Source organism: Mycteria americana, chromosome 7, assembly GCF_035582795.1.
Source record: "Mycteria americana isolate JAX WOST 10 ecotype Jacksonville Zoo and Gardens chromosome 7, USCA_MyAme_1.0, whole genome shotgun sequence".
In the NCBI taxonomy this organism is placed as follows: domain Eukaryota; kingdom Metazoa; phylum Chordata; class Aves; order Ciconiiformes; family Ciconiidae; genus Mycteria; species Mycteria americana.
In genome coordinates, this window is record NC_134371.1 from 59,708,703 (window position 1) to 59,722,715 (window position 14,013).

The window sequence follows — 14,013 nt, forward strand, 5'->3', positions numbered from 1 at the left end:
TCCATCGTGTTGGCTCTGCCCATCCCTTCCTCTCGCCTCCTGGCCCTGCAAGGTGGCTGCTGCACCGTCCCGCTGTGCCATCCCGCTGCTCCGTCCCTCCGCTCCATCCCGCTGCTCCATCCCGCTGCTCCATCCTGCCTGGCCCAGCCACCACACCAGTCACGTCTGCTGCGGCAAGTGGCAGGTCTCGCCGATGGCAATGACCACGTCCTGGGGCTGGCGGTCCCAGCGTCTCGGCACCTCGGGCATCTCACTCATCTCGTTGATGCTGTTGCTGATGCAGTTGACGTCGCTCTTGTTGCTGTTGTCATCCGGGCTGGGGCCGAAGATCCAGTCTGGAGGAAGGAAAAGCACAAAACAAACCCCCGGTTACCTTCGGCTGTTCCCAGAGCCAAAGCTGGCTGGGAAATCCCTGCCCCCTGATACATCCTACACCTTGTTCCAGGTGTTCATCCCCAGGAGGGTCCCTCTCCCACTCCTGCCCCTCTGGCCCCTTCAACTTCCCTGGTACCGGGGTCTCTGCTCTTCCCAGCCCTGGGCTGGTTTTCAGGCTGCTGTTTTCTTGAACACGTCCTGGCTTAGGCAAATGAAATCCCTCTGCTAATCCCAAAAATGAAAATGAAGTGTCTCCGAAGCGAAGTGTGCATCTGGGCTCAACAGCATGGGAAAGCAATGGATTTCCTACAGCGGGTTTTTGCTGTCAGAAACAGAAGGGACAATTAAATAACCGCGTGACATCCGAATGGGGCTGGAGGCATGGCCAGGGACACGGCTTACCCGCCTCGGGAGTGTATCACAGCCACAACAGGGCTTCAAACCCACCATGGGCAGCTTCGGGGCTGTGCTTCTGGCAGGCCACTGGAGCACCAGGACGTGGCTCTGAGCTGATCCAGCCACTCCCACAACCCTGGGGGTGACCAGTCCCCCTCCAAAATCCAGTGGTCGCTGCTGGATGGTGGTGGGGCCGAGATGTTCCCTGCAGCATGAGGGGCTGCGGCTCAGTGGAGGCAGGTGCTGCCGCTTCCCAAATATCTGTTATTTCTGGGATTCCACTTTAGCTGTTGGGGTGGCGAGAGGCCATGCCCAGCCATGACAGGGAGGCACCAGCAATGAAGAAACCAAAGGTGGGGAAGCCCAGGAGAGGGGAGAGGAGCCCCTGGGGCCGGGCAGGACCTGGCGGCGGTGGGTACTGGACACCGACCCCTCTGCTTCAGCCCTGCTCCCAAAATAAAGTGGAGACAGCTATCAGGAGGCAGACAAAAAGACCAGTAGCGTTTAGTTGTTTCTGAGGGACTCTGCTTATTCGCCACCAGATCGCTCTTGAGAAATAATGTTTCTTTTCTTTGTAGCACAGGGTATTTCAGAGTCTTTTCTGTCCCCGCAGAGGATTTCAGTTGCAGCTCTTCGCTGGAGGAGGCAGTCTGCCCGGCAGAGCAGGGACAGAGAAAGGCAATCACAGTGAGAGGTTGCCTTTTTCATGGGCTGTAGAAAAAAGTTTTGCAGCAAAAGCAAGGCTGAATGATGGCAAATGCCAGGGTGGGATCCCAGGTGTGAAGAGAGAGGAAGATCTCATTTCTTGGGTCACTGGTGGTGAGGAGGAGAGATGGGAAAGACTTGTAGACATCCCTGGGCTCAGTGTGTGCACCATAGGTCGAATTTTGGGGCTTTTTTGAAAGCCCCAAAGCTTTTCCTTCTTTTTTGAAGAAAACCCCAAAGTTTTGTCATTTTTGAAATGCAATATTTGACTTTCTTCTCCAGCCCGAAGCCATTTGGCCACCCCATCCCCAAGGGCGCGGGGCATGGCTTTTGGGGTGATGCTCATGCTGTGGAGCCAGGCGGGGTGTCCACCCTGCCCGGGGGCTGGGCAGGGAGCGGAGGGTTGGGCTGGCTGGGTGCGGGCTCCAAGGAGGAGAGAGCTCCCACCACGCTGGGCGCAGGCAGCGTGTCCAGAGAGTGGCTGTTTTTTCTTGTTTTTCCTTTTTTGTTCACCCCCATCACCGCGCCAGCGGGGTCTGCCGGTTGTGTGATGGGAAGGGCAGGAGGAGAACCACCACAGTCCCCGCAACTACCGCGGTGCTGGCAAGAGTGATTGGGGAACTCAGCAAAGACGTGGTCCAAAGGCTTTTGGGGAGCCCTGGGTCTGCCCCGAGTCCCAGCTGGGGCATTTAGCTTTCACTTGCATGGTCCACAGCCCCTACCAGAGCCTGGGCTCCCCATCACAACCCTTCCCTGAGGAAATCAGTCAAGCCCAGAAGGCTCATTTAATTCTTTTTTCCTTTATAGCCTCCATTTTGCTTGGATTTACTGGATTTAGAACAAAGCCAAACACTCCACTGGCTGCTTCCCAGCCTGACCCCGCAGCCCAGGCTGGGTCCACGCTGGCTGGACCCCCCCTCCTGCCCCCGAGACCTCCCAGGCTCACGCCAGCCCCTGCAGAGCTGCTTGGCGTGAGGAGGATCCGGAAGGCAATAACAAGATTGCCTCCTACAAATACTATTAAAGGTCTTGGCTTGCTTTCCTTGACGTCAGCTGTAAAACTCCAGTGGGAGCAGGGGCTGGTCCGGCAGGGAAGAAGGGGAAAAACCTGTAGAAAACGAGGCGACGGGTCCCCAGATATCCCGGGAGCGATCGGGTGAGGGTTGCTGCATGCAACGGGAAGCAAAGAGCACAGCTTTGCATGCCTGTGAGCAAGGGGAAGTGGCATTTGGTGGCCAAGCGATGAACCCTTGGGGACATTTGCAGGCAGCAGAAGAAGCAATAGCCGGGCACGGCACCGCAGCACGGTGGTAAAGGCAGAAAGGCAGAGGATGGGTGTTTCGGAAGAGCGCAAGGGGGCTCAGCAAAAGCCTTTTCCATGGGAAAAGGGTCACGGTGCATCATCACCAAAGGGGACGTGGCTGGCCAGGGCGCCCGGGGAAGGCGGCTCGTGTGAGGCTGCTGCAATCTAATTCCCGGGTAAGAGCGGGCTGGATTGTACGCGCTAATCCGAACCGCTGCTTCCCTGGGAATTATTTCTGGAGCCTGCTGGATCTAATTACCTGGTAATCTGCAGGAAGATGTAATTAGGCTGTCATTAGAGGGTATTTACTGCGATGCCTTTATGATTTGACTGTGTAAGTAAGGAGTGAAGTAATTACACAATTACACGTTATTTGTGGCCATTTATGGCCTGTAACTTCAGCATGTTGCCATGTGCGGAAGAAGGGAGAGAGGCCCCGTGGAGCTGGCGGAGGATCTCCTGCCAGCAGGACCCTGGAGGAACAACCATAAAAATGTCAGCGCCCTCGTCTCCCCTGCCAGCGGCTGCCGGCCGACTCCGTCCCAGCTGTGCACGCTCCTCCCCAGCTTCTCCCTCCGGCTCCTCTCAGCCTGTGGGTGAGAAACCGGGGTCCCCCATGGGATGTCTGGGGAGGGACGAGGGGGAGGAGAGAGGAGACCTGCACATCTTTGGTCCCAATGGGATTAAACCTTGCTCTGATGCGGAAGGACCTTTGCAGGGGATGGGATGCACAACCTCACGTCATGCACAAGCACGTGTTAGAAACCTCGGATAATGCACCCTGCAGAGGGGTGGAATCGAGTGATGGAGGGTGGTGAGGGGCCGGGAGCCGAGGGGCAGCGGTGACTGACTGAAGGTAGCTGAAGCCCTTAGCATCATGACAGGTATTTCTCTCTTCATCCCTTACATCTGGCAGGGGCTCTGCGTGAGCAACAGAAAATGGACACAACTGCCACCGAGAGGAAAATGAAATCCTCTTTTGGAGCAAAGTCCACGTTCAGGTTCACACAGGCTCCAGCCAGAAGGCAAGCAAAGTTGGGCTGAACCAGGGCACCCAATGGACCCGGGGCACCCAAGGGCAGAGCTGGGGCGAGCAGGGGTCCCACGGTGCGCTCCTGGGGCAGTGGCACCCCCGGACCCAGGCCGGTCACACTTTGGAGGTAAGGAAAAGCATTGCCTGCCCCTACCCAGCCCCTGGAAGGAGCTCGTCTCATGTGCTGCAAAATCAGGGCATGCACACGGGCATGTACGTGAATGCCTCAGATAAAAGAGAGGGACAAAGTGACATTCTTGGCCAGGCCGGGGGAGCAGCATCTAACCCAGAGACACCTCTCCCCGCTTGCCAGGTGCTGCCGAGGCTCAGCGTGCCTGCTGAGGTCTTGCGGGGTAAAAGGCAAGGTGGAAAGCGCTGAGATGGCGTGAGATCGATACGGAGCGATTGATCGAAAGCAGCTGGGGAGAGGAGATAGGGTAGACTGGGTAAACCAGGAGCTGCGGAATAGCATCTCTCCCTAAATAGCAGAGTGATGTGGCACAAAGTGCCCCTGCACCTCCCTGGCTCTGCCTGAGTCTTCGACAGCATCCCTGGAAGTAGGACCCTTGGGATGTGCTGTGTTTTTTGGGGCAGAAAAACACTGTTTGGGGCTGTCCAGATTTCACAGAGTGTTTTACCCCTCCTCGTACCAGCAGCATGAGGGATGGTCCTCGCTCAGAAACCCCTTACAGTGCAGGCAGTGGGGAGCGGCCTCCTGCTGCCTGCATGCAGAGGGGCACAGGGATGCTCTACACCCGGTTTCATCCTGGTGGGGTGGCCAGGTCCTCTGCATTCATCGGTGACAGGGCAGGATGTCCATGAGGCACTTCAGCCACTGGAAAAGAGATGTCCCTGACAGAAGAGCAGAGGGAGGTGGGAGAAAGGGCTGAAATTTAAATGCAACCCAGTGAGTGAGATATTCACACTCCCTGCAGAGATGGAAAAAAGCAACGGAAGGAGAAACATATTAGATGAACAATCAAACTCATGCTCTGGTTTTACTTGCTTTAAATGGAGCTGGGTGTGAAAACAGCTGCTAAAAAAGCCCTTTTCCCAGCAGCAGGAGCAGAAGACCTCTTTGTTTGAAACAGGTCCCGACCCAGCGATCGCCTCGTACTCTGCAGCAAGGCAGGACCAGCTCTGGCCAAAGCATTCCTGACGGACGCGAGTTCAAGGGTATCCCTCTTGTGTTTGACATGATGCAGCAGTCACAGCTGGACACCAGCAACACACCGTATCTGTCTCATTTGCAGGACAAACTCTGCTTATTCATTAGCAAAATCAGCAGATATCTCCCAGGTTTGTTCTGCTGGAAAATCTCTGTCTGCCTCTGGCGGTAGTAATTTGTTAGCAAGAAGTCCCCCTTTTCCCTCAGATTCACATCTTTCTAAATTAACTTGCTGTCGGAGCCTGTTCTTCCTCCCCTGCTATGCAGAAATTTCTTAGGTTAGCCGTGCTGGGGGAGTCAAAACTGTCCTGCACCCTGAGCAGCACGAGCACACTGCTTTGCCAATGGGCAGGTAAGGACACTGTCCCTCTGCAGAGCTGTCAGCGGCATGAAGGGTCTGGGGGAAAGGGGTGACACGGAAAAGGCATTCAATTAATCACGATATTCTCTTAAAAATAGCTTCTCTGCACCAGCATAACCCTGGACCAAGCCTGCATTTGATCCCAGTCCCATCCGTCGGGCAGCGTTGCTGCTCTGGAGAGCAGGTCTCCGAGAGGTGATGGCTCAGGTGTGGTAGGTGGGAGGCAGGGATGCTCCTGGGGGTGGTTAGTTGCTCTCCACATCCTCCAGCCTTTGTGTTCGCCATGGAGGCAGAGCGAAGATGGCCAGAGGGTGAGGAGTCATGCTTGGTCTCAGCTTGAGGAAGACCAGCAGTTGCACAGGGGTAGAAAGGCACGGTCCTCGCCCCAGGGACCTGATGCAGCCCATTGCTGGACCACGCCATGGCAGGAATGGAAAGGCCGAATGGAAACGTCGCAGGAATGGATGGCACAGCCCCGAGGCCAGCCTTGGTTGATCCCTGGCAGCACATGCTGGGAGCCATCCCACTGCTCGGGCTTTGTTTTTGAAGGTTTGGCTGTGAAAGCAGCCGTCCTAGAGTGGGGCCACCTCTGCCTGCTTTTTGCGGGGCCAGACCACTGTGGCCGCTTGTCCGGCCAACAGCCGCAGCCCTCGGCCGCAGCGATGCCAGGGCAGATGCAGGGATGGGGCATCTGCCTGTTATTACAGTAGCTGGGAGCGGGAATTAACCCAGTGAAAGCTGTCCTGCATCAGCTGCTGCTAGATATTAGCGCCCCTAAAGCAGCACCTAAGGAATCCATGCACCAAAAGGGAAACTGAGGCAGAGGGGTTAGTGTGAGAGGTGGGTTAGCACCGAAACAGAAGGGAACCTGACACGGTCTCTTCTTTTCCCATAACTTTGGCAGGCAAATGAATCATCCTCAAAACAGAACCCTAAAAGAAGACGTAAGTCCTCTCTGATGGGCCTGAGACGCTATCTGCAGTCCCTGCCACGGGCTGAATTATCCTAAGAGCCCTGCAGTTCTGCGTGGGAGCAATTAAAAGCGGATCCCGAGTCCCTGCAGGATCACCCAGCAGCTATTTTCAGCAACGCTACATTAATGCACAGTTTCTTTGTTCAAGGAGATGATTTCCTAAAAGAAGCCTGAAATGTGGCGGGTGGAGATAAGGCTGAAAAATAAAAATACAGCTGGTGGGTCAAAAGGGCAAGGAAAAGAAAGACCCCACTCCAAGACTGGCTTAGGGTTTTGAGCAGTCCCAAAGTCACCAACCAGCACAGTCCCGCTGGTGTCGGCGACCCTGCCGTGCCTTACCCCAGGCGGGCATCTGCCGTGGGCCCTTTCCCGAAGGAAAAGTTTCACCAAGGTCTCCTCCAGAGATCAGCAACGCAGGGGAGACCTCGGCTGAACTGGGTGACACCGATAAAGGTCTCCCCGCAAAGCATCAGCTCCCCCGCAGACCAACAGACCCTTCCCGTGTGGTTCCTGTGCAGGCAGCGAGATGCTTTCTCGGGGACCACACGCGCTGCAGTCTCCATGCCAACCGCTTTGTTTCCAGTCAAACTTTCCCCCTCTCCCCCCCTTTTTTTTTTTCTCCTTTTTTTTGTGTGTTTAAATAAGGGCGATATTCAGTGAACTGCTGGGAACGGAGGAGGGAGGGCGGGCTGATTCCCAAGGACTGAAGTAATTAGGCGCTTCGTACGTTGGCGACAGGCTTGTCATTTGCCAAGCCGGCACTTCGCCGCAGCGCCGTCTCCAGCAGCTCTCCAGCGCTCCCGAGTTAAGCCGCTTCCCAAACGCTTCGACCCAGTTTGTCTTAACTGGTAGCTGGGTCTGATCCGCGCTCACGCGGGAGCTGTCCTCCCTCCTCGGGGGGCTCGCAATCATCCCCAAGCAGAGACGCCTGATGAGTTTTGGGAAAGTCGCAAACACGAGACTTCGTCAGCTCAGAGCAAGCAGGGAGGGACCGGAGAGAAATTAAGGTATTTGGGGCTTTCTTTGGCCAGGTGTCTCCAGGAAGAGCTGGACACAGGCTCTTTCAGAGCCCTTTTATCCACATCCAGGTGCTCTGGGGGATGAGGACAGACAGGATCCCCACTCTGCCTTCGCCCTCTCTGACAATACATCTTTCCCTCTCCTCCGATGCAGCCTCCCATTTTCCTCTCCTCCCACAGCAGCATTCTTCTCCCCCCGGGGATGCCTGGACAAGCTTTAATTGAATTTTTAAGAAGCAGCTGAGAGAGAGGTGTCGGTGTCTCAAATGTTTGGATTTCGCAGGGGGAAGGTACCGCCAGGAAGAGATTGGCAGCATCCCGAGAGCCCCTCCACCATCCCAAACTGAGCCCAGCGCCTGCTTCTCATGGCCCCCATGAGTGCATGGGGCTGGGTGATGCTTTGACTCCCCCAGCCGTCTCCTACAAGCTGTTACTGAGGAGTCAAAATCATCCTTGATGTCTCCAAGTGACTGTTTAAAGTAGCGATTAACTATTCACACTTTAATCTCCCTGAAACAGGCTCCAGCCCTTTGGCATCTTATTTCCATCTCTCTCTGTATCCTTCTAAATATGATTAGCGCAGAAACACTGATAGCCGAGGTTGGAGCTGCTGCCGAGTATATAAATCCAGGCATTGTGTTAAGGCAGCTAATAGACCAGCTTCTTATTTACTATCCCTCAATCCCTCTGTCCTGTCCCTGAAGTCATTTTATGCAAACTCATTCAAATGAAACCTTCTCTTTAAAGGCTGCTGCTTGGCAGCGTTAACAAACACGGTCTCATCCGCTCTCCTCCAAGGACTGGCTAATTTTAAGCGTATAAATGGTGTGAAGACAGGCCCAGAGTGCTAAATAGGATGAGCCGGAGGCAGCCTTTGGCACTGAGGGGTGCTGCTGGAGTTCGGGAAATGCCGCCTTCTCTCTGTTTGGATGGGGCAGAAGCTCACATCTGGACTTCTGATCCTAACTTGGAGAGATGTCACCTCCACCCGGGACAGGAGGATGCTCTGCCCTCAGTGAGGGCGTTCAGCTGAGAAAGGGCTTCTCCCGAAGTGGCAGAAAGCAGGCAGACGCCAGAGCTGTCCCTGTGCCTGTCCAGCCCCGGGACGGCTGCGGTGCTGTGAAAGGCTGTGGAAGTCCCTTTGGAAAGGGATTTGAGAGGGAAAGGGGACCCCGCTGACCCTGTCCCACGTGGAGACAAAAGCAAAAGGTGCCCAAGGTCACCAGGGAGCGTTGGTGCTGAGCTGGAAATAGCATCGCAGGGGCACGGGTGCCTCCGACAGCAGCTTCAGCCTCTCTCTCTGCCCGGGGGGACAGGACATTTATGTGGATTTTGGTCCTGCTTTGCAGTACCCACCCAAGGGATGGTTTTGAGCACCCACATCCATGCTCTCCTGCATCAGGGACCCCAGCAATCGGGGCAGGGCTGTCTGCTCCACAGGGGCACTGCGACTGGACCAGCTCCTGCCTTGGGGGGGTTCTAACCTGCTCTGACCTGGTCCTTTGAGCGTCTCGGGGCAGCAGTGTGTATATTTTTAGGTGCTGTCCCTGCTGCCTACCTTTGTTGGGAAGGCAATGCTAAATCAGATGAGCGGCAAAGCCAGGAGATGTTACAGCCCCAGCAAGCTGCTGATTAAGTGTTATATTTAACACTTTAAGACAGTATCGTTCTCTTCCAGCTGGGGTGAAGAAAGACTCCTCAGCAGCAGCTCCCCGCCGTTTTCCTGGCTGAGCCTCATGCAAGACCCTGAGCATTGCTCCCTGCCAGGAGCTTTGACACTTCTTGTCCCAAATACCTCCTCCCCAAATACCCGTGTCCTAGATCTGCCAGCCCCTGCCAGGTCGGGACCCCCTGCCCGAGGGTCTTGGCTTGCCCTCCCATCAGCAAGGCATGGGTACTGCCTGCCCTGCTGGCACCAGTCGGAGTTTTGGCCGGTGTCTATCTCCTGCGTCCCAGAAGCAGGGAAATAAAGGGGAATCATGAATGAACACGTGGATTTTGCTCCAGATTAGTGTGATCTCCCTCCCGCTGCAGAGACAGAGCCTGCAGGGATTTGTCCCTAGCTGGGGGGGGGGCAGGTTTGGAGCAAGGGGTGTGCAAAGGGATTTCAGCCCTGCTCCCCTGCAGAGGACATCACTCCCCAGAGCTTTCAGGGGGAGTATGCACATCTGCAGGAGCCAGGAGCTTAAATCCCTCTGCGGATCCCTCCTGGCCCCCTGTCCGAGCTAGAAAACTGCCACCGGCTCCCTGCAGCAGGGCCCTGTCCCCCAAAAGGACATGGCGAGCTGGCTGCTGGGGTGTGGGGGCCAAAAGTACCAGGGATTCAGAAAGGCATTAGGCACATTTGCCCTCCCCAGCACCACCAGCCTTACAGATTATGGGGCAAACAGTAAAAGTACTGCCGAGGGCTTGCCGTCAGCAGCCAAGCACCTCTGCCTGCCCCTCTGCCTGCCCAAGGCGGCCGCAGCCAGCAGAATGTTTGCACCCTTGTCCCCAGTGATGAAGGACCTCGTTCATCTGCAACAGGATGGAATGAAGGAGCTGGGAAGCCAGTTCTCATAAAAATGCGCACTCCTTGGGCTATCATCTTATAGATTTGTTGCAGCAGCCTCAGAGGTTGTGATGGTTGTGCTAGGTGCTGTACAAGGGAGCCCGACTGCTGAGCTGTGTTTCCTAGGAGTTTATGGATTCACGGGTGTCTGATAAGGGGTTAAGCTTTTCTTTCACAAAGCACTAGTGGGTTGTTATTCTGTGCTCAGGTATCTGTTGCCATGAAACTTTTCATTTTGGAGACCTCTAATCCAAGCTCAGTTGAAACCGGCCAATGGATTTTACAATCGTTCGGCAGCGCAGACGTACACACGTACACATTTATACACACACGCACAAGCCTCATTTCTTTAGGCAAGGGGCTAAACCTAAGGATTTTCTCTGTGAAGCTGATCAACATACAGCTCAGTTTGGAGAACCCAGCACATCAGATAAACTCACACTCTTGTAAACGTGAAAGGGTCAGGGCTTGGTCTAAAATCCACCCAAATCAAAGGAGAGACGCCAGCCAGCATCCCCAGGCTTTGCACCAGGCTCTTTCTGACCACACACACACAACGCATGATGCCCGCACTCACCTATAAAGTCGTGAATGAGGTCCTTGATGAGATGCCCGACGATGGCGTACGCCACTGCTACCACCACCAGGGCTGCCATGAGAAGGTAGAGGACAGCCTTGGGCAGAGGAATGGCGTCTCGAGGAGGGGGTTTGTACTCCTTGTAAAGCTGGTCATTGTCCGAGTACGAGTACTGGAACAAGTGGTCCAGGCCAGCCGTGAAGTTGCTGGAGTTCATGGACTGGCTGTTGGACAGGTAGCTGTCCTGCTCGGGGTCCTGGAGGACACTTACCACCGAGCTGGTGGTGGCTTCCACTTGCTGTACCAAGTTCAGGGTCTTGTTAATGCTGGGGAGGATCTGGGAAAGGAAAGTGCTCCAATCTTTGATGGCACTGATGTTGCAAATAATCATAATTGCAATGAGGAAAGAGATCTCCAAGCCCAAGAGATTTAAAAGGGAGAGAAAGAGGCGAGAATTGCCGCGCTTACACCACACCATGTACTGCAAAGCGGGCAGACAAGGTCTTGCTGGGGTAGGTTTCTCATTTGCAAATTCTTACAGGATCCGGTAGGGATGCATCTGTGGTACGTCGGCCCTCACTCCTGGAAATGCCCGCAGCAAACCCCTACGGGCATGAAGTTCCTTGGGAAAAAGTAGGTGCTGGACCGATTTTGACCGATATCATTTTTGTTCCTCAGCCATCTCTCCCTGACGCTACTCACTGATGAAAACCGGAGAGACAGGATCCTGCAGGTATTTTCAGTCATCTGGAAAAGAAAGACAAATTGCCCTTCTCCAGCTTCTTTTCACAGGTGATGGTCCTTGGAGAGACAGAAGCCCCCCTTTGCCGTCCCCCAGGTCCGGGTTACAGCAGGGGCAAGGTGTGCGGTGCCGAGCCGTGACTCTCCCCGTAACGGGGCCCGAAGCGTCCGCAGAGGAGAAACGTACGTTCAAACCCCGGAAAGTTCAGCCGCTCCCAGCGTGTGACGGAGCCGGCGGCACGCAGCTCCCGGCCGTGCCAGCCCGGCTTTCAGCAACTTCTTTTGCCGGCATCTCCTGATCGCTTCCTTTAAAAACAAAAGCACAGTCAGAGAGGACGACCGCGCCAGCAGCGAGCCCAGCGCCCGGTCCCCGAAGGGCAGCCGAGAGGAGGAGCGGCCGCTCTCGGGTTTTACCTTAAGGACTTTTGCAGGAGAACAGATCTGCTCGCCTGATGCTCCGGCTTGTTTTATTCAGCGCTCGGCTCCCTACGGACCTCCCCGCAAACAGCAAACCGGCCCGGTGCCGCTGCCCGCGGGTGTGCGTGCCTGCGTGCCCGTGGGGCTGCACCCTCCTCCCCTCCTCTCCCCCTCCCGTCCCTTCACCCCACAGCCCCGCTCGCCCTCCCCGCGGAACCAGCCGCCGGGAGCTCAGCTCCACCACTGCCCAGTGCCGCGGGGCCGGCCGTGCCCGGGGGGGAGACAGGCTCAGCCTCCGCCGCTGCTCCCCGGGGGAGTTAATCCTTCCGATGCCAAAAGACGTGCCTCGATCCGGCGGCCGGCTCTTCCCGGAGAGGCGGAGGGGAAGGTGGGGAGCAGCCGGAGCGTGCGTGTGGGTGTGCGTGGGTCACACGCGTGTGCGCAGGGGCGCAGCCGGCGCGTCCCAGCGGCGGCCCGGGCTCAGGCAGCGCTGCAGGCGGGACCGGCGGCCCCTCGGGGACGGGCCCCCGGCCCCAGCCCGGCCGTGAGCGCCGAGCCCAGCCTCCGCCCGGGAGCTGCGCCGCCGGCAGAGAGGGCTCGAATGGCGGGCGCTGCCGGGAGGAGGGCGGACATCATCCGCCCCACCGCCCGCATCCCGGGGCAGCGACGCTCCCCGCAGCCCCGCTCCCCCCAGCCTCCGCCCAGCGAAGTTTTGGCATCAGCAGGATGCCCGATGTGCAGAAAGCCCAGAGGGTTTGGGGGTGAGCTCCCTCGCCGTCTCCCCTCCCTGGTTTGCTGTCGGTGTAAACTGGTAAGTGCCAGCCTGTCCCTGGTCACCTTGATGATGGGTGTAAACCGGTCCGGGCTCCCCACAAACACATCTCCTCATCCGCCTTGGCAGTGGGGTTTCACTGGGGTGCTGACTTGGTTTGAAGCCGCTGGGACTTCAAAGAGGACGAAGAGGAAATCTTAGAGAGGGGGAAATTGTCTTTCTATATTTGGAGGTGAAAATAAATCACAGCTCCATTTTTCACATCTACTTTTTTTTTTTTTTTTGTGCAGCTTCCCCATGTAAGAAATAGCTGTCATGAGGGCAAGGAAATCACCCCATTAAGCCTGAATGCAGCCAAATGGAGCTTCTGAGAAATAATAGCAAAAGATTAACTTTTTGTGTGTGTGTGTGTTACCAGCCAGCAGCAATCCTGCCAGCTGCCTGGGGGTTGGAAGGGTATAGAATAAAATGGCAACATCTCTCCCTTACAATAAAATCATCAGGGCTCAGGTAGGTGATGGACAGATTGTACAGCCCAGGAACAAAGAAAATGTGGAGGAAAAAGCTTTTCTGCCCCCCTTGGAGTGTGCATGGACCAGGTCACAGTGACGTCTGTCCCCCAGGACCATTTTACGGTGAAATTTCTTTTCACAAGTGCCACAGAGCTGTGACTGGTTACAGAAACACATCTGGTAGCTGATGGGCAGCTGCGCAGAGACATGTCCTGCAGTGGGACATGTCCTGATGTCCCCCTGCCCCAGCGTCATGATGCCTGGGGTTGTAGCTGCTCCTCTGCCTCTGGAGCATGAAGCTGCAGGGATGCTTTGGGGACCGCAGCAGGAGTCAGGAGCTACGGGCAAAACAGCTCCTCTCTCAGACTCTGAGTCCTGCCACGCTAGATTTTATCTAAGAGTGAAAATGTGGCAAGATTATATTTTTTAAAGAAACTCTTCAATGCAAGGTGAGTTTTGGGCTCCACGCAGGGGTACCACAGTGCCGTCTGGCTTTGCCCCGCTCTGGAGGCACATCTTTGGCCAAGGTTCCCAGGAGGAGAGGATAACCCCAGACATGCCCACTGGTCCTTGGGGACTGAAGCTGCTCTGAAGCTGTATTTTCACCGCAGCTGTTTGGTGTTAGCAGTTGCCATGGCACCAGTGCATCAACCGGAGGGAAAGGGCGAGTGTCTGGTCCAGGCTGAGCCATCCCTGTGGCTGGCTCTGCTACCCGGGGCTCTGGGTGTGACTGTCCCAGGTGGGCTCCCACCACGCTGTGCCCCTTTATTCCCAGGAGGGGTTGGAGCCAAGTGATTTGGGGCACAGTATTTGCAAAGGTGTTTGTGAGTGGGGGGCATTAATCAGAGGAACCGAGGGCAAAGGGGGATGCTCTGGCTCTGGAGGTCTTAAGGTCCTCACCACCTTCAAGTGCTTTAATCAGACCTGGGTTAGAGACCCTGGGGAGCTGGGTCAGGGTCTCTGCCCCGTGTGATAGGGGCCAAAACAGCCCAAAGAGGGGAATTCATAGGTGGTGAGGACTGTCCAAATGAATGCTTGAACAGGGTTGCAGGTGGGAGACTGCCTCCCCACCTATAAAACCAGGATGACAACAGCCCTTTCCCGCCTGCT

The 14,013-nt window shown here is 56.0% G+C and overlaps 1 protein-coding gene across 1 annotated transcript; it reads right to left on the reverse strand.

Moving 5' to 3' along the window:
- Positions 1-159: 159 nt before the first annotated feature.
- LOC142413117 (uncharacterized) lies at positions 160-11,490 on the reverse strand. Its single transcript, XM_075509161.1, has 2 exons — positions 10,462-11,490; positions 160-335 (listed from the first exon to the last, which is right to left on the reverse strand). The coding sequence occupies exons 1-2, from the start codon at positions 10,937-10,939 to the stop codon at positions 160-162; spliced, it is 654 nt and encodes a 217-aa protein (XP_075365276.1). The 5' UTR covers positions 10,940-11,490.
- Between the last annotated feature and the right edge of the window lie 2,523 nt (positions 11,491-14,013).